The sequence below is a fragment of the Rhincodon typus genome, chromosome 3, assembly GCF_021869965.1.
Source record: "Rhincodon typus isolate 14 chromosome 3, sRhiTyp1.1, whole genome shotgun sequence".
Lineage (NCBI taxonomy): Eukaryota > Metazoa > Chordata > Chondrichthyes > Orectolobiformes > Rhincodontidae > Rhincodon > Rhincodon typus.
In genome coordinates this window covers 96,537,182-96,562,626 of record NC_063334.1, presented here as the reverse complement: position 1 = coordinate 96,562,626, position 25,445 = coordinate 96,537,182, and the positions used below count along the sequence as shown (strand labels likewise).

Here is a 25,445-nt window from a genome sequence, read left to right as displayed (position 1 = left end):
TATATTTCTCCCAACAACCGTAATGGTTTGAAATGCCCAATATTGTCTGATCTAAGAAGATGGCAGACCAAGACCTCGTTAGTACTTGGATGGAAGATCACCTAAGAATTCCTGGTGTAGTGGTAGTGTCCCTAACTGTGGGCCAGGAGGCTTGGGTTCAAGTTCCACCTGCTCCAGAGGTGTGTCATGACATGTCTGAAAATGTTGATTAAAATATCTACAATTATATTTCTCTGGACAAGTTGTATCTACGATTGAACACTGAGAAGCTACTCACCAGAAGAATATCTCTTGCTTAAAGCATTTTGTGCTGATTTATATTTTTGCTATATTATGTAACTAAAAAGTTCATTCTACAGAGATGACTTACAGAGAGAACGTAAGATAAGTTGCATTAAAAAAATACACCATTCTACCTTTTACATGAAACATGGTGGTCCAAATGATCTATGGTTTTTCTTGTGTTTAATTAACGTAAAAAATATCAATTGCCATGTGTAAAGTAAATCTATCTTATGCAGTGCTCCACTCAGCCTCCTAACCTTCATCTCAGAATTTGAATTTTCAATCTTCCACGTCAGCTTTCTTTGCTGCCTAGCTGACTGAAGTTTTGTATCAACTTGTAAGAACTGAGAAAAAAAATCTTGTGTTGTGACCCTCTGCACACCAAAAACTGGCCTAAAGTCATATCATACAGCACCCTTCTGGCCTGGAAAGGCACTGTTCCCATATGTCTGAAGCAGGAAAGGGGGGATTAAAATCCAGGTTCAAGAGGTGAAAGGGCAATGCTCTAACTTTAGCAAAAAAAGGCAATGGACATATGGAACAAGTTACCAGTGCAGGTGGTCAGAAAGGAAATTTAAGACTTTCAAAAAGGAAACAGAAATGTTCCTGCCTTCTGAACAGATTTGTGCTCATTAAATGGAAACAATTGAATCTGACAGCAAATTAGACAAATAACCTATCTATTTGAAGTACTGTAATAACATAATGTAACTTGCCATGCTACTAAATCACTTGCTGAATAGTACGAGTGCAGTGCCCTTTCTAAAGTTAGGGCTAACCCTATGGCATTGTATTACTTTACCAATAATAGCAATTCTCCAACAGACCTCACCGAGAGATCCAGATAGCTTAATGAGTAAATAGATCATCGAGAGTGAAACATGCCAGGTAGGGTCTGTGTTTGATCTAAGGTCAGCTGTATTGATGTGTTTTTACATCTCGTCTGAGAACCCTGGGCTAGAATCCGAGAATGTGAGCAGAGCAACCAGACCTTAATCACTATCAAGTGATCCCTGCTTGTTAATGCATATGTAGTCAAAATAGGGCTCAGGTGTGATTGTTCTCATATCTTGGTTGAAGCATTAAGAATGAGTACCTGATAAAGGTGTCTATGAGTGTGCTATCCGGAAGAAAGAAACAGGAGGCAAAAAGGAGAAATGACTATCTCTGAACAGTAACATTTGGAAAGCACCTTTCTGTATTCAACTATGAGTCTATCTAATTTTCTTTAAAGCAAATAAACAAGATGAACGATATGCTCAGTGACATTTATATTCAAAATAAAATGCTGGATGATGCCAAACCATCTACCAGAGATGTGATCAATGCCTGATGGCCCTTGGTGGCCTACTTTTTACACTAATTAAGTTTTTAATCTTTTCTGCCAAGGAGTTCATTGGCATAATTACTTTCTATTTGAATGATTAATCACACTCAATTACTACTTCATACATTCTATTCAGTGATATTTAAAGGCTAGGATTTCCCAATGGTTATTTCCTTCAGGTTCTATTTTAAGTGATTTTCTTTGCAGTGCTTCTCCTACTTATACATTTTGTAAAAAGAATTCAGAGTTCAGTGCATTTATAAACACCCAAAAAGCCAATTAAGTGAGTTTTTTTTTTAAAATCAGTAATTCTGAATGTTCAGTTAGCTACATTCCATCTATTGCTTTATAACTATCAGCAACCAGAGTTAAATAGATGCATTGCACAGACACTCTAGAACATCTGTTCAGACTTTATTAAACTGCCTGCCAGATAAGGTTCATTTGGAACATTCTATAAAATTCAACATTATTTTGTGTTTTTTTTTTACATAAAGAAGTAATTACATTTGTCACGATCTTTTAAGAGGCAGATGACACTAGATGTACATTTTCACTTCAGCTTCAGAGTTTTTTGAATAAAAATCTGCATTTTTCAAAGAGAATACAACAATTCTAAATATGCAAAATGCAAGAAATGGAAGAAAGTAATGAATATATATTCAGTTCAGTATTTACAGTTCAAGATACATGGTAGCCATTCAAAGCTTTTGTTTGGTTAAATGTGTCTTATATCTTCAAAAATCTCTAAGACAATAAACTGCACATTCTTGATTGTAATTCTAATCTAGTGCTGAGCAGGTGTGACTTGCGTGATGACTTACCACTTTTAATAATGTTCCTAATATTCTGCAGGAGGTTCTGCTTTAGGGTTTAAGTACAATTAAGTTTCCAGTTACAGAACATTTTTGCAACATCAGCAGAAAGTAACTGCACGCTTGAAAATGTACTTCCATTCTGTGATACTGTGGTGCTGAAACTCCTTTAAGTCATTACCATGGGTATTCAGTAATCTACCCTTCACTCACCATCTTGAAATGATCAGTTTAGGTTTTTAAAGGACCACTATTCATGGAGTTGAACTATCCAACCCTTCACCACCAAAAATGATCATGTTAATTATGCTAAACACATCATTACTGGAGAACTGACTTGTGATGAAATTGACATATTCTGACTCCTCACCTTCCACAAAACAAGATCTGATGCATTTCTTCATGAATCAAATGCTACAAAATTACTAATTATTTTACTTATTGCTTTGAATCTTGGGTGGTAAATGAAAATAACTCATTAAATGTGCAAATTTAAAATGAGTCAGTGTGTTAATACTTCAGTTATTGCTACTGGAGGCAGTGTCGTCTCTAAATATCAAAAGTCTGAAAGCCACCTTTAGACTTGTGCCACAATGATCTTAATCTGGGCATCAGTTAAAATCTCCAATGTCCTTTACATCAGTTTTGGTAAGCAGGTGTAGTGCAATATAGCATAATAATATCTCCTTTTAATTGGAGATACATATAACAGACATGACTAGTATACTCTTCACATAAGGGCTGTGCTTATATTATACTAATACCAGCGTCTATACTCCAAAGATTAATGTCAAGAGAAATCCATTCCAGATATATTATTGTTTTAGTGTAGGAGAGATATATACACATTTATAATTTAGTTGGTCAGTTGTCAGTTGTGTACAGGTAAAATAAACTACTTTCTTAAAAACCATCCCATGGAATAAAATAATTACCATGAATTTGCTTCATTGTGAAATTCACTGGTAAATTACTGGCTCAATTAGTACATCTTGAAAACTACTGCCTACTGATGTGTAAAGATATATAGTCCTATCTCTGATTTTAATATCACACATATAAATAGTACAATTTATTCTTATTTTGCCTTGGTCTATAACAACTGAGTTTAGTCATTCAAATTGTTAACTTGGTTAGTGATCATGTGAGCAATATTTGGACTTGGGGCTGGATTTTTGTGGAGTTGGAAGGTACATACATCTTTAAACATGATGGGTAGGGACCCAGATGCATAAGACACAGCCTATTTACAACAGATCCAATTTTTTCTGCAGTTTGCAGGGAGTTCTACCTCAAACAGGCAGGGCCATATAAACCTTATGCTGCATTCAAGCAATCCCAATTCTGGCAGTTACATGGGCCTAACCCACAGATTGGAGCCACAAATCGATAGAATAGGCATAAATGCTCTTGAAGGGCAGATAAGGAATGTTTCAGTGCCATGATCTCAACTTTTATTTAATTTCCCACTCTTTAAATGTGTGAAACAAACTAGGATCAAGGTATTGTGAAGGTAAAAACAAAAATGACCTCTGCTGATTGCCTTGTCAGGCCATCTGGTGTAGCTTAGAAAATGAATTCCAATAAACAGGTGACTTCCTAATCCCCAGTGTCTATTATGATATCATTATTAATGCTTGGCTGAGTTTCAGAAGTTACAATTATCTCAATTGGGGATCCTGAGTTCACTGTTTGATTGATAGATTAAGGAGTCTATTAAGCAATTAGAGGTTTTTGTTGTGAATAGAATTTTGTTTTTATAAGGGAGTAACCACTGGAAAGATTTAAAAGTTGAGTGAGTTCTTGTTAATGGGACTTTTTCATTACCATATCTATGAGCGCTAGATTAGATTTTTATCAGTTTAATTTTTCTCATCTACACGAGTCCTAAATTCCAGTCACAGTGGATTCTCGGTGAGTAACTATGGCGTGGCATATCAACAATGAGAAGCCATGGCGGGACACCATAATTCGAAAAGGTGTGGCATGAGCATGGGGTTGGTTGTGTGGATAGTGTGGAGCTTGAGTTGGCATGGAGATGGCCTGTGGAATATGATGTGGCATTGGGATAGTTGGGGAAGGGGGGAGGGAAAGAGTTGTGAATGAGTGGCAGCAGGACCAGCAGGAACCATGGGGTTTGGTTGAGGGGTGAGGTTGTATGAGGGCTAAATCACTTAACAACCTGTAAAACAACTGGGATAAAGACCAGGAAAACCACAATTCTAAACAGCCTGTCTAGACATTAGTCTACCTACAATTAGGTCTAACATGGCCCTTTATATTAAGACAGGTCAGCTGAGTAGGGAAATTTCACAACTCAAGTTACCTGATTTGGTAGTGAAAATCAGGCCCTGAATAAATGTTGATATTATGGATTTGTTGAACAAATGTGGTCTCACCCACTATTCAGTGATCCAGAGCTTGGGTGGGGAATGGTCATTTCCATGGGGGATGCCCAATAGAATTAAGTATCCTTCTGGCATTTAAAAGGCTTCCATTGGGCCTTCATTGTGATTGAAGATCCTGATGGTAGAAATCCCTTCTGCCGAGAGCTGGTGGCTAATCAATCAAAGACCAGCAGCAGGAGCAGTGACTATCTGCAGTACTGCACCCACCCGAGACCCAGCATCTTGAATGGACTCCAGGCCACAGCTAACTGAGACAAGATGCTGGTCATGGGAAGTGCTGTTTGGGAAAGGAGGAAGGGTAGTTGGAAGCAAGGGCAAGGAGCGACTTTCAGTGGCTACTCCTTGGCCTCATGGTGAGTTCTTCAATCTGGCACTATCTGAGGTTGGGGACTTCCCAACCTCGGGTGCCCACACACAAAACCCAACAGGATTTTTGCTGGCTGTTTGGACATGAGACCTTTAATCCCCAAAGCTCAGTTGCCATACATTTTGGTGGATTTAGGGATAGTGAGTATGAATGATCTCATTAATGAGCCTGATTGACATCCCACTGGCCAAGGCCAGGAATCCTGCGTCACTCTGTTCCATCATCCAATTTAATTGGGGAAGGTTTTCGACTACCAGGAGAATGGTTCCATGATTAAATGGCCCGGCTGACATGGATCCCACTGCGATGTGCACCATGAAATCCAGCCCCACATAATGCACATTTTGATGGGTAAGAACACAGGCACTATGAATATAACCAGGAATCCAAATACACATGTACAGATAGGTCATCGCAGGTAACCATTTTACATGATTCTAATAAAATTACTGAACAGGATCGAGCATTGAATTACATTACAATAATTACAGTTTAAGATAATTTGGAAGTTATCAATCTAATGTGGATATTGGCATAACTTATGAAATTTCTTAAGCAAATAGACATTTAGAATACCTGAGTTCTCACTGAGAGACATTTAATAATACTCTAGCATTAAAGGCAGCTAGGAGATGGGGTGAGAGCTCCTGAGTGAAGAGACCTGTTCTGCGCATGATCCACACTGAGTATTAAATATATTTGATGTAGTTCTCCCTAATATGGTAGAAATACTCAACCAAAGAAATACATTTTTTTTAGTTCATCCATTAGACCCTGCAGGTGTCCGTTAATTTTACCCAACTCCACTCTGTAACAACACAAATTTGCATTTATATAATGCCTTTAACATAGTAAAAACACCCCAGTGTATTTCTCTGTATTGTATCAGGCAAAATTTAACACATCACCACAAAGTTATACTGGCAAAACTGACCTATAGTTGGTCAAGGAAATAGGTTTCATGGAGCGTTTTACAAGAGGACAGAGAAGCAGAACGTCAGAAGTTTAGGAACAGAATTCTTCTTTGTAGCCTATGGCAATAAACATGTTTTTCTGGTCCCTTCATAATAAAGGATAAAATCGAGATATTACTTTAGTGCGACTACATTCAATTTTGGTTGTGTGATCTTCCTCTGCACTAGACCATGATTACATCCATTCTGTGACTCAAAAACTCTTGCATTAATGTAACAGTCATGTACAGGGGAAGTCAGGTGATAAAGATTAAATAAATTCCATGCTGTAGTAGTGCATGTCACTGGCACTTTAGAAAAACTTGTGGGACAAATCTTAACATTTCAAACAAATGAGAATAAATTGGACCACAGATTGTCATTAATAACAATTCAGCAAAGAAATTCAACTATTAATGGTTGGCTGTTTTAGTGGTTAACAAACTCAAGGGGCACATTACCACAAACAGCATTCAAGTTTCTGAAGTGAACTGGAAATTGGCTGAATCAGAGGAAATGAAGGAGAACTGTACATGGAGCTGCATCAGCAATATGATGTCTAACAGGATGCCTTTGGAGACCAGTGTTTGATCCACTATTATTTACAATACATATGAAAGTTATTTGGGAATTGAAACAGGAAAAAAATGTATACTGGGTACTATCAAACCTGGATAAATGGGTGAAGAAGAAAATAACTATAAATAATAGAACAAAGAGAGCTAAAATGAAGGGTGATTAGATTGGTAATTGACACCTGTTATTCACAAAAATATGAGACTGAATTGGCATTATTCTGCAAATTACAGAAGAGGGAGATGCATGAGTATCTGGGAAATATCTTGAAAATACAAGACAATGTATAATAATGATGAGTAAAAAGAAATAAACAACCTCTTAAGGTTTGCAGCCGGGTATAAAATACAGATCTCAAAAAGTGGCAATCAATTCAAAGCATCTGGAGTACCGTATTGTACAGTGGCCAGCAATGCTAGTAATGCTGTCCTATCCCCACTGGTGACATTACAGTGAACTAATTTAGGTATCTGTGCTTTGAGAAGATCATACATAAGAAATGTTTTTGACATGTTCAAGAATTTAAGGCATAAAGGTAAATTAAAACCAAGGACTACATTGGCTGTACATTGCTTTGAGACTCCTTGGAGTTATCAAAGATACTACATAAATGCAAATTATTTCTTCCTTTAATCTAGTACTATATTTAACATAAACATAAATAGTACAGTAAGGTTAGGGAACTAGGCCAAAACAGGACTAGGTTACAGGCACTTTTGATTTAGCAACCTTAACACAGAGGATGATGAATACAGGGGACAAATTACCCAGGGAATCAGTGGAGATGGATAGTGCTGCGAAATTCAATAGTGAATTGGATAGCTATATGTCACAGAAAGCAACTGACTATTATGAGAAGCTTGTAGGTCATGATATTTGCCTAGTTAACAATGAGCCAATTAGAGTACAATGGTCTCTCTTAGTCTGGAACATTCTAATTTTGCAGGTATGGTTCAAAATGTTGGGCTTAAACAGATCAAACAAGGCAATTTCAAGATATATGACTTTAAAAATGTATGTATACTAAATTCATGATGTGGAAGATCAAATTACAATTGAAAGCCAACTTTAGTGATGGTTAAGTAGGTCATAAATCATGCTCAACAATTTTAATAATGACAGGCAGTAGAATTAATAAAATAAAACAGAACCTGTACAGTGGGAGGCCACTGTGACCCTGGGAAATTAAGCATAAACTGACTAAGCAAGATAGTGTTTAACCTTCAAAACTGGACCTAAGATTAAAGAAAATCAGGTTATTGTAATTAATAACTTAAGAACTTCCGGAAAAAATATCAAAATCTGTCCTTGAAATAAGAAGACTGCAAGTTAGATATGGTCTTTTCTGATTTATAACTGCTTCAGCTAGCATGACGTAACTGATGATATAGTATTTCATATATCACAATCTTATCACTAAACTGAAAAGTGTAATAAATTTCATGAAACTTCAAGGTTCATAAGCATATCAGGGACTACAAGGCTTAGTAAAGAATTAACTGTTAGATTTCTCTATTTGTAACATTTAACCGAATATGACCAAGAGGTCAAGGTGGCCATATGTTGTTCTAGTTTGACTCAAAAGTGCTAATGTTGAATGACTTTCAGAAGTAAAATACGTTCTCTTCAGCCCCATCTTTTTGTCCATGTTTGCTTTCCTGTGGGACATATGAGCATTCTTGAACTAACAGCTGCATTTCATGCTGTGACTGTAAACCCCCCTGGTGCAGAGTGCTCGAAGCTGGTTTCTGAACAGACAAGGTTGTTTGTTTGGTATTCAGATCTGTGCAAAGTAAAAAACAGTTAATATATAACGGATTGTAATTTTAAGAATGGAGGGCTTTATTTTATCTCCCCCACCTGACACAAACGGGAAACAGTTAAAACACACCAGTGGACATACTCAGTTCTTTCTTACCCCAATCTGGCTGAGTGACGTTTTAAATTTCAGGTGGCAAGGTCACTACTCAAGGCAGTGATGTCTCTTTAAACATGCAGATCAAGGTCCGTTGTCATTACCAATTACCGCTCTGCTGTCGTCATTATTGCCCTGGGGTAGAACTTTTGTCTGTCACCACAAGGTGGGTTCAGAGGTCAGGAGGGAGATCCATTTAATTGTACAGGAGGGGGTGGAGTGTGGACCCTGCTACTTAAGGACCCCATTCCCACTAGTGTGGTATTCAGTCAGCACTGGTATTAAATGTACCACCATCCAGGAAAGCCAGCAGCTTACAGCAGGAACTCTCTGTTTCCAAATCAAGTGGCATGACATTTGGAAGAGCTCTCTGAAAGCCATCCCATGGCCTTACATTGAACTCCCTCTACAATTACCACTGACCCTCTCCTCACTTCCAGCTACCTTTGTCTGGGATCCATAACCAAACCCTCCTCTGGTCCTGAATGGCAGTGGCCACTTGTCCTGATGGTGCTGCAAGGGAGCCGGCAACTCTCAAGGTGCCATTTGACCCTTCTGGTAGCTTTATCAAATGGTAGGCCCAACCCTGTCTAGGTAAGTGCCTGGTTGCCTGATGATCACATTGGAACACCCAGAGGGAAGCTTCAAACAATTCCCACCAATCTGGGCAAGACATGACTGAACCCATTAAATTCTGGTTCTGTGCAGAGAAACATTGGGGGTCATCATAATATGGCAAAGGTGCTAGGAATGACAGCAACTTGGAGAAGAGGTTCAGCAAATTCATTGTTATGTTTTATTTCGGATTCATGGATCATGGAATCCCTACAGTGTGAAAACAGCCCTTCGGCCCAACAAGTCCACACCGACCCTCAGAGCATCCCACCCAGACCCAGCCCCCTCTAACCCACCTAATCTACACATCCCTGAACATTATGGGCAATTTAGCATGGCCAATCCACCTAGCCTGCACATCTTTGGAGTGTTGGAGGAAACTGGAGCACCCAGAGGAAACCAACGCAGACATGGGGAGAACGTGCAAACTCCATACAGACAGTCACCCGAGGGTGGAATCGAACCCGGGTCCCTGGTGCTGTGAGGCAGCAGTGCTAATCACTGGGCAACCGTGCCACCCCTTTATTTTATTTTGCTCCCCCTCCAACCTCTTCCTCCCCTCCCTCCTTAAATGGGGCAATTAGGGCCAAACAAACCCCACTCCCTCTCCATCATGAGTCAGGAGGAAAAATATGTTCCTCTGGGCCACACAAGAAAATCCAATTCTGGCCAAACAGGATTACTCTCCTGGTATGTTTATATTGTACAGGTGCCCGATTTTAAGCTGAACAGTTAATTCTCATCATTTTGTTGAAAAGTGCAAGGGAATGCCAATATGGCCCACCTGGTAATATTGGCCATGCCTGCCTGGTGCTATTCCCTAAACAGCAATATCGCTCACTAGGCCATGTTCCTGCCCAGAAGCCATAAACAAACTCCAAGTGTCTCCTTCTGATCTGCACTTCTTCGCTACACTATGCCAAACCCCCAGTTTGCTACAATCAGGAACATATCACTTAGAATTAAAACTACACCTACATCAAATAGTTTCTCCAATTTGTCACTTTTGGAAGCATTTGGAAGTCTCACAGCTGAATAACTCAAACCAATGATTCATCACTGGTAATAATTGGTCAATGGAAAGAAAATTAAAAAGTATATAGTTGACTTGTGTCTCTGTGTATACCTACTATTGTCAGATAATAGGGATGATAAATATCTTAGAGAAAGTTTCTTCCCACCTTCCTAACTATGCAATGTCAGAGAAATGATCTAATGCTAAAAAGTCATATTGAAAATAATGTTCAAAAACAGAAATGAAGTTTGCATCTTTAACCACAGTGGAAGAGATGGACTCCAATTAAATAGATCCAAGGTATCTGAATTACAAAGCAGGTCCACTGGTATTCCCAGTTCAGAGGAAGGGTCACCGGACCCGAAATATTAACTGTGATATTTTCTCCACTAGTATCCCCCATTCTTTCAAGTTGTTTTTGCCTACAGATATTAACCTGTCATTTTACTTATACTGGCAGACCAGCACAATGTGCTTCTAAGTTCATGTTTTATTTCCGATTTCCCTGGGTCACTGGCTTGTTACTATTTTTTCATAATGTCTCTTCCATTTTTCAAAGCGAGAATCAAGGATTTTAAAGTCACCATCAATCCTATTGTGCCAATGCAAGGTCACAAGGTTATTTGTGAATCAAAGTTATTTTTTCAATAGGTGCCCCACCCATAAAAAACACAATAAATCATTGTTTCATTAGTGCCAGTAACTCTCTGGTACGTTGCTTAAGAGGCTATTCTTTAGGCTATGAGTCAAGTTTGTGAGGGCCAGCAGACTGTTGAACTATGGGCGCAACCCAGCATAACAGGCTGAAACCCAAAGGGAACATTTCAAACAAGGTTCCACTGCATTGAAATCAGAAACAGGAATCCTGTTTGATTTCTCCCTGTTCTAGCCCAGGGAAACTGAAACCAGATATATCACCCAATTGGTGGAAAAGCTTTCTAAGATGACTTACTCACCTGAATTGAAAATAACACTTTGATGTTCTAGTAACACATGACTTGAAGAACTACTTGCTTTATCAAGATTATCTTTTGTGTAAATCATCTCTTTTATATAGTTAGCTTGGTCACAGGAAGCTGTAATCATTGGAAGAGAAAAAATGTAAAGTTATTTCAACATACGTGAAAGCAACATCATCTGCTATCTTGTGGCAACAAACAATATTTGTGAAATAATATAAAACAAAGGACTGCAGATGCTGGAGAGAAACAGGAATTCCTGGAGAAACTCAGCAGGTCTGGCAGTATCTGTGGACGAAAACAGAGTTAACATTTCCAATCTACTTCAGTTCTGAAGAAGGGTCACAGGACCTGAAAAGTTAACTCTGCTTTCTCTCCACAGATGCTGCCAAACCTGCTGAGTTTCTCCAGCAATTTCTGTTAATATCTGTCCAACAATTGTTACACATATGGCAGACAAATGAAAGATGATCTTAATATAACAGTGCACACATACTTCTGTGATACAGTCGTTATTTATTATAACAATTAGATCATATTTCCTGGAATAGGAAAGTCTCAGTTTAAAAATGGGAAAAACGTTAATAATTTAACTTGACATGAACATGGGAACAAAAGATAAGTATGGGTGAAGCAATCCTTCAACCAATTTAATCTAAACATTCCTGACTGCTAACATTCCCGACTGCTAACATTCCCAACTTCACTTTAAAATAATTTACCATTTCTTAAATGAATCTGGTGTGCTGGCCACCCACCCTTTGTAGTATTCCATTCCCAGGTATTCTTCACCTCATATAGAAAGTTATTCTTTCAAAGGTACATTGCAAAGTATAGATATTCAATCAATTGAAAGAGGACAATACTAATAGTTTATAAATTTATACTCATTGTTTCAGATAAATTAAGATATTAGAAACAAAATGAGGAAGTGTGACAATGAGAATGATAACAATAATGCAAACACGAACAGAGAAATTGGGAAAGCAAGAAGTTACACAGATTTACCTAAGAAATAGGTCACTCAGCCCAGTTGGCCTCTGCCTGCATTCACACTCTACATTAGCCAGCTCCCACTTGAATTACCTCATCCCACCAGCCCGAAAAGCCTTCTTCGTGCACGAATCAAACCTCCCCTTAAATAAATCAATGCAATTTACTTCAAGCATTCACTTCTTGAAGAAGAAATTCTCCATTCTGAACACTTTGTGTGAAAAAGTTCCTTAGTATTAAGTTCTTTATTTGACCTGTTAATGCCGATCTTAAACGTACAGCTTTGTTCTGTCCTTACCCACAACAGAGTACCATTTCTCCATTCAATCTCTGTAACTTTCCAGTATTCTATACACTCACATCAAATCACCTTTTAGTCTTCACATTACCAGAGAAAAGCACCACAAGCTGTTCAATCTTTCCAAGTAATTGCTTTTTTTTCAATTCAGGGAATGCCCTTAAAAGTCTTCTCTGCACATTCTCCAATGACTTAGCACTGTAGCATGGAGACCAGAACCACACATAATATTCCACATTCGTTCTAACAAAGGTTCTACATGAATTTATTTTTACCTCTCGGTTTTCAAAACTTTATTTGTCCAGAAATGAACTAAAATATTTTGTTTGTAATCCATCTGGCTTCTCTGGCCATCGTGTTGCTGATTTCAATGATTTGTGTGTGTCCATATTTAAAACAAGCACCAATTTAGTGCCGGAGAAGCATCTCATAATTTTTTAGAAGAGCAGATACTGCCGATGCTGGTTGTTGGAAACAAAAATAGAAAATGCTGGAGAAAGTCATATGACTCAAATAAGTCACATCGGATTCGAAATGTTAACTCTGTTCCTTTTATTACAAGTGGTGCCAGAACTGCTGAGTTTCTCCAGTATTTTCTGTTTGTATTTCACAGTTCCAAATCTCTATTTTCTATCCTGCGACCATCTTTCAATCACTCCCGGTACCTTCCCCTCCACACTCCCTGACATTTGTTTAAGTCTCTTATATGGCCCTTTATTGAAAGTTATTGGACGGTTCATGTATATTAAATTAATTAATTTACTACTTTAAGGAACTGTTTAAGGCTGAATGAGAGAGCTCTTTCTGGTAGAAACAAAGCCTATTAAATGACCAGGCTCTGCATCTTTTGGTGGGAAACAGTTTGAGCACTTTCCCTACAGTAGGCATTAAGCAAACTGTCTATACTTCCCTGGATTTGTTACAGTTCTTTATGGGAAGGAAAAGAACTGAATTTGCTGTCAAATTTGCTTGTTGTGTGAGTCATGACAGCATATCATTCCAACCAAAAGGACAGAACAAACAGCTGTACATTTAAGATAGGCATTAACAGGTTGGAGAAAAAGTCAACTGTCTGCAAGTGTACAATCACAAGATAAGAACACTTTTATAAAAAACAAAGAACTGCAGATGCTGGAAATCTGCAGATCATATATGCCATGTAATAAATTGGCAAAAATGAGATTAACTGGAATAGCAAACGGTTCCTAATGCATGAGGACTGTACATGTATATATTTTGTAACCTGGTAACTTAAAATGTATTTGTTAATGTACATCCTTTTTCGTATCAAAGGCAATCATGTATATGTCCGTCCAAATCCGTTGTATTCATGTGCTCTCTACCACGAGGCACACATTGTGGCAGACATCCTGAGCCTTGCTCTAACAAAGTCTGAATGTTAACACTCTGCTGTTTTGTACACTCATATCATTGTACTTATTGGTAAAAGTTTCACGTTTATTTCCTCCCTTGCCTACTTATTTTCAAATTGTTGATAGATCTGATATTCATTCTGCATATCTACTTATGCATCTCTTTCCCTACGTCCTTTCCACTATTTGGTTGTGAAGTCACAAAATGTGATTTCACTTTGTGATTTTCTTTTTGCTGACAATTATGCTTCATCTGCTGGCTCAGAACAGGACAAGCAATGTAGCACAGGTTTCTCCTCCAATGTATGTGATAACTTCAACCTTATAGTCAGCAAAACAGAAAACTGAAGCAATGTACCAGCCTGCTCCAGTATAGCCCTATCTCAAACCCAAATTTTCAACCACTGACCAGAACAAGTTCATTTTTCTCAGCAGCTCACATTTTTGAGCTATCTATATTGATGACAAGACACATGAAAGAATTCCCAAAGTAAATGTAGCCTTTGGCTGATTTTGAGCACCAGACTGGGACAGAAGAAGATTAAGCTTGTTTATTAAACTGAACGTCTAAAGGACAACAGTCCTGCCCACTCAGCTCTATGCATTCGAGAGCTGGTCTTAGTCGTGCAAGACTTAACGTATCAGAAGCTTGACCACTTTCATCAGGGCTGGCTTCAGAAGCTACTGAAGATCAGATGGCAGGGCAAATACCAGACACTGTGGTACTCACCTGAGCTGGAATGTTAAGCATCCAACTGAATTGGCCGGTTTTGAGGCCACTTTGTACGCCGTTTGCCGAATCTTCAATGGAGAGCTCACATGGCTGTTAAAGGAAGCCACAGGGGCATGCTAAAGGTTTCATTAGGAATTTTGATATGGACTTAGTGACCTGGGAGAGGTTCACCCAGCACAGTGAACAAGTAATGACAATTCTGAAGAAGTGTCACTGGACCCAAAATGTTGATGCTGCTGTCTCAGCACAAATGCTGCCGCTGTCTCAGCACAAATGCTGCCAGACCTGCTGAGACAATTTCGATTTTTGTTTCAGATTTCCTATATCTGCAGTTCTTTTTTTTTTGTTAATAACACAGTAGCACAGATATCAGCCCTCCTGAGGATCAGGTTGTATGGATTCTGCTGCAGAGCACTAAGATAGACACTGTGAAAGCAAAGAATAAAGTATGAGGCTAAAGGTTTGTTGAATGAAATGCTTGATGTATTGGCATACTGGTCAGAAAACCTATGTACAATTTCAAGGTGCTTCCAGAAGTCTCACACCAACTTTGCACAGAGCTTTGTGCACAGCTTGGGAACTGTTCAAGTTCAATTTTCTGTCATGGAAGCTCAGGCTACTGTGGTCACGGCAGAGAATTCTACAGGATTACCACTCTCTGGGCGAAGAGATTTCTTCTCCCAAGTCCTAAATGTCCTACTCCAAATCATTAAATTTTGACTCCTGATCTGGACTCCACCATAATTGGTATCATCCTTTCTTTATTTACCCTGTCAGTGTATTAGAATTTTATAGGTTTCTATGAGATTTCCCTACTCATTCTTCTAAAATTGAGTGAACATAGTCCTAACTGATACAGTCCCTCTTCATACTTCAGTCTATAGTCCAACAGGTTTATTTGAAAACACAAGCTTTCAGAGGGTAGCCCCTTCGTCAGGTGAAGTGAGAAAAAAGCGCACAGAACACAGAATTTATAAGTGAAAGACCAAACAAACCTAAGATGCTGTTAAATCTTTAATCAGTTAGAAGATTTTAATTGATTAATATGTATCTGTAAGTCCCCAAATTTCTTTCAAGTCACCGCTCTGAGAGAACTAATCATTTCATCAGTGTAAAGAAGAGGTGCCATTTTAGGTCAGACAATGCATGTTAGGTATGAGGCCTTGTTTAGAATCTGTTTGTGTTTTGGTTTGGAGTCAGACTGTTTGAATGCACACAAAGTATCAAAATAGTTCTTATCAAACTCACACGTCATATCTTTTATCATTGTGACAAAGGTAAACCATCCCTTTCCATTCATCTCAACCCATCTGCAATCTTTGGACAGAATTGGTGTGCCATCCTCCAATGCTCATGCACCATCATGAGTTTGGGTGGGCAGTGTTCATCTTATTCTAATTTAAACAGAACCTTTTTTTTTTGGTTTTCCCTTTCTGCTCCAGCACTATTACTTCTGGTATTCCCAAGGATCTATTCTTGACCCCTCCATTTCTCCCCTACAACTTGCCCTTGGTGACATCATCTGAAAACACAGCATTAATTTCCAGATATACATGGATGACACCCAAACCAACTTCATTGCCTCGTCTCTGCATATCTCCACGGTTTGTGAACTATTAGCCTGCCCAACGTGCAGCACTGGGTGCACATAAAGTTCACCCGACTAGATACCAGGAAGACCAAAGCCAGTAGTTTTGGTCTCTGCCACAAACTACGTTCCCTAGGACTGCATCCATCCCTCCATTGGACAGTCTGAGGCTGAATGAGACTATCCACAATCCGAGGATGTTCTGAGGCAGTTCTGAGGAAGGGTCACTGGACCCGAAACGTTAACTCTGTTTTTCCCTTCACAGGTGCTGCCAGACCTGCTGAGCTTTTCCAGCAACTTTGTTCTTGTTCCTGATTTACAGCATCCACAGTTCTTTCAATTTTTATCCACAATCTGGGTGCTTTATCTGACTTTGAGATAAAGTTCTGACAACACATTCATCCCATTAGGGAAACCCACTTATTTCCAGCTCCTAAGAGTTTCTCAACTCTGCCCCGCCTCTGCTCATTTGCTGCTGAAATCCTAATTCATGTCGTTGTTACCACTAGACTTGACTATTCAAATGTATGTCTAGCTTAGTTCCCATATGCCGTCCCCCATAAACATGAGGTAATTCAAAAGTTTGCTGTCTCTTGTCCGAACTCACACCATGTTTTGTACATCATCAATTCTGTGCTTGATAGAATCATAGAATCCCTACAGTGTGGAAGCAGGCCATTCGGTCCATCAAATACACTGACCCTCCGAAGAGCATCCCACCTAGACCCATACCCCTATCCCTGTAACCCTACAAGTTCCATGGCTATTTTCTTTTCTTTATTCATTCACAAGATGAGGGGGTCGCTGGCTAGGCCAGCATTTATTGCCCATTCCTAATTGCCCAGAGGGCAGTTAAGAGTCAACCACATAGCTGTGGGTGTGAAATCACGTGAAGGGCAGACCAGGTAAGGATGGCAGTTTCCTTTCCTAAAGGACATTAGTGAACCAGATGGGTTTTTTTGCCCCTGACAATCAACATGGATTCACGGTCATCATTAGACTCTTAATTCCAGATATTTACTGAATTCAAATCCCACTGTCTGCCGTGGCGAGATTCGAACCTCAGGTCCCTAGAACATCATCTGGGTCTCTTGATTAACAGTCTAGCGATAATGCCACTAGGCCATTGCCTCCCCTCCTAATCCACCTAGACCGTACATCTTTGGATTGCAGGAGGAAACCCACGCAGGCACGGGGAGAATGTGCACACTCCACACAGTCACCCGAAGCTGGAATCCAACCCAGGTCCCTGGCGCTGTAAGGCAGCAGTGGTAACCACTGTGCCTCTGTGCCACCTGATAACATACATGACCTCCAGCTTAAGCAATATTTCAATTTTAGAATTCTCATCCTTGTTTCAAATTCCATCATTGCCCTTCCAATTCCTATTGCTGTAATCTCTTTCAGTTGTACAATCCTCTGACTCCAGCTCTACAGTTGTTGAAGATATGCGTGCTGCTCCAGTTGAGGTCATGAGCACCTCCGATTCTAATAGCCCCCACCATTGGCAGTCATGCCTTCTGCTGCCTTGTTCCTACACTCTCAAATTTCCTGTCTATTCTCTCTACATCTTCTTCTTTGAGAAGCTCCTTAAAACCTTTCAACTAGTTTTCGATCATTTGCACTAATATCTCCACATCAACCATGGTGTCAAATTTTATTTCATAACAGTTTTGTGAAGCATTTAGGGTTAATGATCTTATATAAATGCAAGTTGTTATAAACTTGACATTCCAAACTTGACTGCCGCATGAAATTTTATAAACTGTTTTTATTCATTTGAAGTTTACAAAGGAATAAAACCTACAATGGATATTTCATTTGATATGAACTGTCAAAGTACGAACTGGGGCTTCAAATCATGTCAGCCATTGGGACTTGATCGGTTGTTTCTAAGGCAACATCATTTATTTCTGTCTCAAGGCTAGTCATTTATCAACACCTCAGCTATCAATCCCTTTTAGTTTAGACTGCTGGTTTGCTGATCAATATGCAGTACAAATACTCATTTGTAAGATTGAGAAACAAAAGTAGAATCAGCAATTTCAGGAAAGCAGAATAGCATTTTTAAAATCCTCTTAAAGAAGTTGAGGTTATTAGGTGGGGTCCAGACAGGAATATAGGGTGGAATTTTCCCAGCCCCTGAATAATATGGATAATTATGAGTCGGTTGGTAAAATATGGCGAGATCAGAAAGTATGAGATTCTTGACATCAAGAAAAAAAAGTCTGATTTTCCACCAAGGTTTTCTAGTGAGAATCTCACGTGAGAAGTAAGGAGCCCACTTTTACATATTAACAGCTCATTATGATTTAATTTCAACTCATTTACGTGCAGTTTGAAATGCCGACATGAAAGTCAGAGCAGGTACTTTATGACTTCAGTTCACTGACTGTTGGGGACTGCTGGCCAAGAAACATTTCATGGGCAGCACTGGAAAAGCATCAGCTTCACCACATCATTGTGGCAAATCTCTAACTCACTTCGAATATAATTCATCACTTCAATATTGCGGTTTGGAGCTCCCCGACACCTTAGATTGCAATGCTGCTGCCTGACCACTTTCCACACATGGATAAGTCCACTCTTCTAGTGCTCGTTCATTTTGCATCTACTTGAATGCTCCAGCATCTCTGCTTGTTTTGCCTTTTTGCACATTGCCACATTATTCAGAACTTAAAAGTCTCACAGTATTAATATCTTGTTCTGCCTCATACTGCAGACACAAAGCCAGGCAAACTTGTCATGTTTGACATTAGTAATCAGTCGAGGGGATGGACATTTTACTATATTTGACCATGCTATGACAATTTCACAACTCAACGTGTGCCAGCACCTTAAGCAGCAAACACACTGAATGTGCTTCCATCCAAAGGCCATGGCTCAAAGTCTAAGGAAAGTAGACCTTAGTCAAGTTCAGGGGGACTGTTGTCAGTCATTGGGCACCTGACTGTCAGTCAAGAGCATCATCCGATCTCAGTCCAGGTGCTTGGGCTCAGTCAGTCAGCTATTTGGGGCATTCAGGGTCAGGGTTCTGTACAGTCAGGAGATTGGGCCATGGTCAGTCCTATAGGTTCACTGCTAACAGTCCAGGGATTAATACTAAGTCAGACAGGGAGGTGAAGAGAGATTAGTTAGGGTTATGATCACTCATCAGTCGGTGCTGCCCTTCCAAGTCAGTCAGGAGACCACAGTTAGCCCTGGGGGCCTGTTCACTGAAAGTCAAGGGGAATTATCAAAAATCACTGCAATAGTAGAAAAGTTGGGGATGTCAATTGTGAGAATTGAAAGCAACATGCAGGGATGCAGAGTGGAAAATAAGGCGCAACTCAACTCAACATGTAGAGAGATCATAGAGCTCCATCCAGGCTTCAATAGGAAACAAAGCATTATGATGGTTGGAATAACTAAACTATAGACTCAGGATTCAGGCAGTAAAGTGGGTAATAAAGTCTTAAATAAAAGTGTGGAAATGTATGTAAGCTCAGAACTGATGGGATCAACAGGGAGTGCAAGGAAGGAAGGACAGTCAAAGTTTGGGATGTCACCTGGATTGATGGTGATATTGACAGGCTGAGTCTGCAACTCACAAAATCCTGGTCACAAGTAATCTTGATCATGTCATTTGTTATTATAGATTGATCATAATCATCTCTGTAAAGTAGAAGTAATAACAGGTGACCTTAAAAGTGCCACCCGTGAGTCAGTTCACAAACAATCCAATTTATCATTGGCTGCACAGGGGCAAGGAGGTGATTTCTTTTCACTTTAACCTGTATGTATTTGCCAACATGCTTTTAGATGCAGGGTTGGCATTGTTGGGTGGTGTATAGACTGGGAGGGTAAGGTTTATTCCTACCACACTGCAGCTGCTTCATCAATGATCTTTACTCTATTTTCGAGTCAAAACTAGGAATGTTCACTGATATTCAGCACCACTCGCAATTCCTCAGATACTGAAGCAAATGCAATATGATCTGGACAATATCCAGGCGTAGGCTGACAAGTGGCAAATAAAATTCTTGCCACACAAATACAGACAATGACCATCTCCAATAGGAGGTAATCTAATCACCACCTCGACATTCAATGGTACGACTATCACGGAATTGCCCACTATCAACATCCTGGGTGTTACCATTGACCAGAAACACAACTAAACTTGCCATATGAATATGGTGGCTATAACAGCAGGTCAGAGGCTAAGAATACTGCAGCGAGTAACTCACCTCCTGACTCCCCAAAGCCTGTCCACCATCTACAAAACACAAGTCAGAAGTGTGATGCAATACTCTCTCTTTGTCTTGATGGGTGCAACTCCTACAACACTCAAGAAGCTTGATATCATCCAGGACAAAGTATCCTGATGGTTGGTATCACATCGACAAGCATTCACTCTCTCCACCGCCAATGCTCGGTTATAGTACTACCTGCAAGATACACTGCAGAAATTCACCAAATATCCTTAGATAGTACCTTCCAAACCCATGACCATGTCTAGCTAGAAGGTGAAGGGCAGCAGATACCTGGGACTACCACTTCCTGTCAGTCCCTTTACAAGAAACTCACCATCCTGATTTGTTGTTCCTTCACTGTAGCTGAAATTTCCTCTCTAAGGCAACCCATACATGGACTCCAATGACTCAAGAACGCAGTTCACCACCACTTTCTCAAAGGCAACTAGCGACATATAATAAACGCTGGCCAGCCAGCTACACTCACGTCCCATAAGTAAATAAAAACAATCTTACAATCCCCTACTGCATTTGAATGAAATGAATCATGCTGCATACTTTAGAATAAGGTCCACTATGACCAAGGTCCATGTGCAGGCATTCCATAGAAATTAGGTGCTCAACGTTCCATTGTATTGAGGACTGTGCTAAACTGTAATTTGTGTTCAGTGTGATTGCTGACTGCTCACATTCCTAACAACCTGTTTTGTTTCTGATATTCTCCACATGGTTCATAGAAATGTGATGAGTGGATACAGATCGGCCTTCATAAGGGTGAACCCATGGAAAGCAACTGGCCTGGATGGAGTCCCCAGCCATTCACTCAGGTCCTGTGCAGACCAGCTGGCGGGAGTATTCGCAGACATCTTCAACCTCTCCCTACTATGATTTGAAATCCCCACCTCCTTCAAGAAGGCCACTATCATCCCAGTGCCAAAGAAAAATCATGCAGGATACCTCAATGACTACTGCCTGGTGGCCTGACCTCCATAATTATGAAGTGGTTTGGGATGCTAGTCGTAGCTCACATTAATTCCAGCCTGCCAGACTACCTTAACCCTTTGCAATTCAGCTACCAGTGTTACAGGTCCCATTTCCCTGCCCTACACTCATCCCTGGAACGTTTGGACAACAAGGATACTTATGTCAAGCTCCTACTTATTGACTACAGCTCCGTCTTCAACACTGTAATTCCGAACAAACTCATCCCCAAACTCTGGGACCTAGGTCTCTGCTCCCCTGTCTGCAAAGGAATTCTTGACTTCCTGACCAACAGACCACAGTCAGTAGGGGATGCAACAACACCTCCCCCACAATAAACCTCAATACCGGTGCCCCGCAAGGCTGTGTGCTCAGATCCCTATTGTACTCCTTATACGTTCGTGACTATGTGACCAAATTTCACATCAACTCCATTTACAAGTTTGCTGCTGACACGACTGCTGTGGACCAGATCTCAAACAACAACAAAACTGAGTACACGAAGGAGATGGAGGGCTTAGCAGCATAATGCAAAGACAACCCCTCCATCAACAAAACCAAGGAGCTGATCATTGACTTCAGGAAGCAGAGTGGACGGCACCCACCCAGGCTGACCTTTTGTCAGCATTTGCTGTAGCACTTTAACATTTGTTCCACCTCAGGTTTCATGTGCCTTCATTGATTTGATTTGCTTCATTAACTGATCAAAGATTTAAAAGCATCTTAGGTTTGTTTAATGTATCCTCATCAGTGGTGTGAGCCTTTGATGTTTTACTTATCAATTCTGTGTCTGATACTACCTCTCTCACTCTAGCACCTGAAGATGGAGTGAAGCTCCAAAAGCTAATGTTTTCAAATAAACCTGTTGGACTGTAACCTGGTGTCATGTGATTTCAGACCTCCACATTACAGTTCTGTATACTAATACAGGGTTGCACTTGTGGAGCCATATGCAGCACTATGCATACAAATTTCTCACTCCCTGTGTTTGAATTTAACATACAGGAAAATGTTCCATTTTGTAATATAGAAAAATGTAGCTAAAATTGAAAGCTTTACACTTATGTTGTATTTTTCACGACTACTGGAAATTTCAAAGCATCTTACATTCAATGAAACAGCTTTGAAATATAGTCACTGTTCCATGAAGAAATTTGAAAACTAAAATTACACTGGTTTGCAATAATTTCAGTTTTACGTTCCCACACAATTTATGATAGGCAGCATATATTGTGGTGTGTGGCAGAGGTGGTTAATAGTCTTGGGCAATTCAATGGGTTTGAGGGTAGATCTGGCCAATAAACTGTATGATATGCCAGTTAAGTTGACAGTTATTAACAATGTTTCTTAGTATAAATAATCTAGTTCTGTGAGGAGTTTCAACAACACCAGCATGGTTCCAATATTTTAGCTATTCGAACTTAAAGGTTAGGTCGCCTCAATTGAAAGCAGAGTCAGGCATACTTGACAATGAAAACCAAAAGAACTGCGGATGCTGTAAATCAGAAACAAAAAACACATTGCTGGAAAAACTCAGTAGGTCTGGCCACATCTGTGGAGAGAAATCAGGGTTAATGTTTTGGGTCCAGTAACCCTTCGTCAGAACTATTGGTAGCTAGGAAAATGTTGGGTTATATGCAGAAGATAGGGTAGGGGAAGGGTGTAAGGAGTAAATGGTATGTGGGGATAAAGCTCAAAGGGAGAGAAGCACAGTTAGACAGAAAAAGGAGTGGATAACAATCTGACTAGAAGGGCGAATAGCTATTAATGGGGACTGTTAGTGGCTAGCAATGAGTTGTGTTTAATAGCAGACTATGTGGTAACAAGGCCTGGTGCGTGGAGGTTGGGGTAAGTACATGGGAGAGCTCAAGCCCTAAAGCTGTTAAACTTGATATTGAGTCCAGAAGGCTGCAGAGTTCCCAAGCGGAAAATGAGGTGCTGTTCTTTCAGCTTGCGCTGAGCTTCACTGTTGGCTAGGGAATGGGGTGGTGTGTTAAAGACACTCTGATTTCTCTTCACATTTGCTGCCATAATTGACAATGAGGTGTTAAAATGCTGAAGATCATACAACTCTATGTATGCTAAAACAGCAAAAGTAGCATGCAATAAGCAGTGAGAGTCAATCCCTTAGCTAACAGAACAGATCAAAGCTCTGGAGCACTTTCAGATGTGACTGTGACTGGGTGGTAAAAAATTTAACAACTAAATAGAGGACCAGGCTCCATGAACATCCCCATTTTCAACAACATGAGTGGCCAGCACATTACTGTAAAGGACAAGGCTGAAGCATTTACAAACATCTTTGCTATCAGACTACTTCCAGTTATCAGCAAAATGATCGGAAGTATGGCTGACAGTACCAGCAATCAGCATTAACCCATCAATAACCTGCTCGCTGACGTTCTGTTCAGGCCTATCAGGCCCACTTAGCCCTAGATTTCATTACAGTATTGGTCCAAACAAGGAAAAGCAGAGCTCAACTCCAAGGATGAGGTGTGAAACTTTGATGTCTTTGACATTATAGGGGTACTTGACCAAGTGTGGTATCAAGGAGTCCTAGTAAAACTGAAGACTATGCAAATCCAGGGGTGGGCACTCCAACTGGCTGGAGTCACATTTGGCACAACTCTACTCACTGGAGTTTAAAAGAATGACAGGTGATCTCATTGAAATATATAGGATTTTTAAAAGGGGCATGACAGGGTACTTGCTGACAGCATATTTCCTCTCATGAAATATCTAGGATCAGAGGCAGAAGTCTCAGAATAAAAGGATGTCAATTTAAGACTGAGGTGAAGGGGAATTTCTTTTCTCAGAGGAATGAGAATCTTTGGAACTCCTTGCCACAGACAGCTGTGGGAGGAGAATCCTTGTCCTATATTTAAGGCTGCAATAGATTGAATCCCTAACTGATTAAGAATCTAAGTTTATGGCAAAAAAACTGGAAAATGTATGTGAGGAATGTCGATCAGCCATGATTCTATTGAATGGCAGAGAAGTCTGAAATGGCTGAACGGCTTACTCCTGTTCCTATTTCTTATGGTCGAAAGATGAATGATTATGCTTGTTAGATGTTAATCATCTCAGATTCACAACGTCGCCTCAGGAGTTAATCAAGATACTGTCCTAGTCTCAACCATCTTGAGCTGCTGCAGTCATGGCCGAGTGGTTAAGGTGATGGATTTGAAATCCATTGATGTTTAGCCTCTGGCCATTCTAGTCTGAAAATGCCCAATTTTGTCTGTTCTTGGAAGCTAAGCAGACTCAGGCCTGGTTAGTACTTGGGTGGGAGACCATCTGGGAATACCAGGTGCATGAGGCTTTAGAGTGGCATGGTGACTCGGGGGTTAGCACAGCTGCCTCACAGCACCAGGAACCCAGGTTCGATTCCACCCTTGGGCAACTGTCTTTGTGGAGTTTGCACATTCTCCCCGTTTCTGCCAGGTGCTCTGGTTTCCTCCCAAAGTCCAGAGATGTGCAGGTTAGGTGGATTGGCCACGCTAAATTATCCTTAGTGCTCAGGGGGGTGTAAATTAGGTGGATTACAAATGGGAAATGCAGGGTTACAGGCAAAGGGTAGGGGGATTGGTCTGGGTGGGATGCTCTTTGGAGGGGTAGTGTGGACTTGTTGGGCTGAATGGCCTGTTTCCACACTGTAAAGACTCTATGTCTTTCCTGCATCTTAATATCAGAATTGGGGATAATCGCAGTGGACAGTTTCATTTGCAACTCAGATGCTGACAGAAATCATGTGGATTTGTGTCACAGAATGTGCCAGCCAATGCTCATTTCTAAAAAGAGAGAATCTAACTATCTTTCTTTGATATTCATCAACATTACAATCGCACACCATCAAGATCCAGAGAATTAACTGGTTCAACCAGATAAATATTCTGGCTACAAGAGGCTGGAATCTTGCAATAACTTTTCTTCCCAAAGCATTTACAATGCACAAGTCAGGAGTGTAATGGTATTCCCACCATGCCTGGATGTATGCACCTCCAACACT

General features: G+C 40.1%; 1 protein-coding gene and 1 pseudogene across 2 annotated transcripts in view; one reads left to right on the top strand and one right to left on the bottom strand.

Annotated features, from left to right (window-relative positions):
- Window positions 1-2,014: 2,014 nt before the first annotated feature.
- Window positions 2,015-25,445, bottom strand: part of arhgef28a (Rho guanine nucleotide exchange factor (GEF) 28a) — a 380,773-nt gene continuing 357,342 nt past the window's right edge. For both annotated transcript variants that reach the window (XM_048621117.1, XM_048621120.1), the window contains 2 exons: window positions 11,233-11,352; window positions 2,015-8,514 (listed from right to left, as the gene is read on the bottom strand). In XM_048621117.1, coding sequence (XP_048477074.1) covers window positions 8,336-8,514; window positions 11,233-11,352 — 299 coding nt within the window. In that variant the 3' untranslated portion in view covers window positions 2,015-8,335. The remainder of the gene's footprint in view (window positions 8,515-11,232; window positions 11,353-25,445) is intronic.
- LOC125482851 lies at window positions 24,640-24,758 on the top strand (annotated as a pseudogene).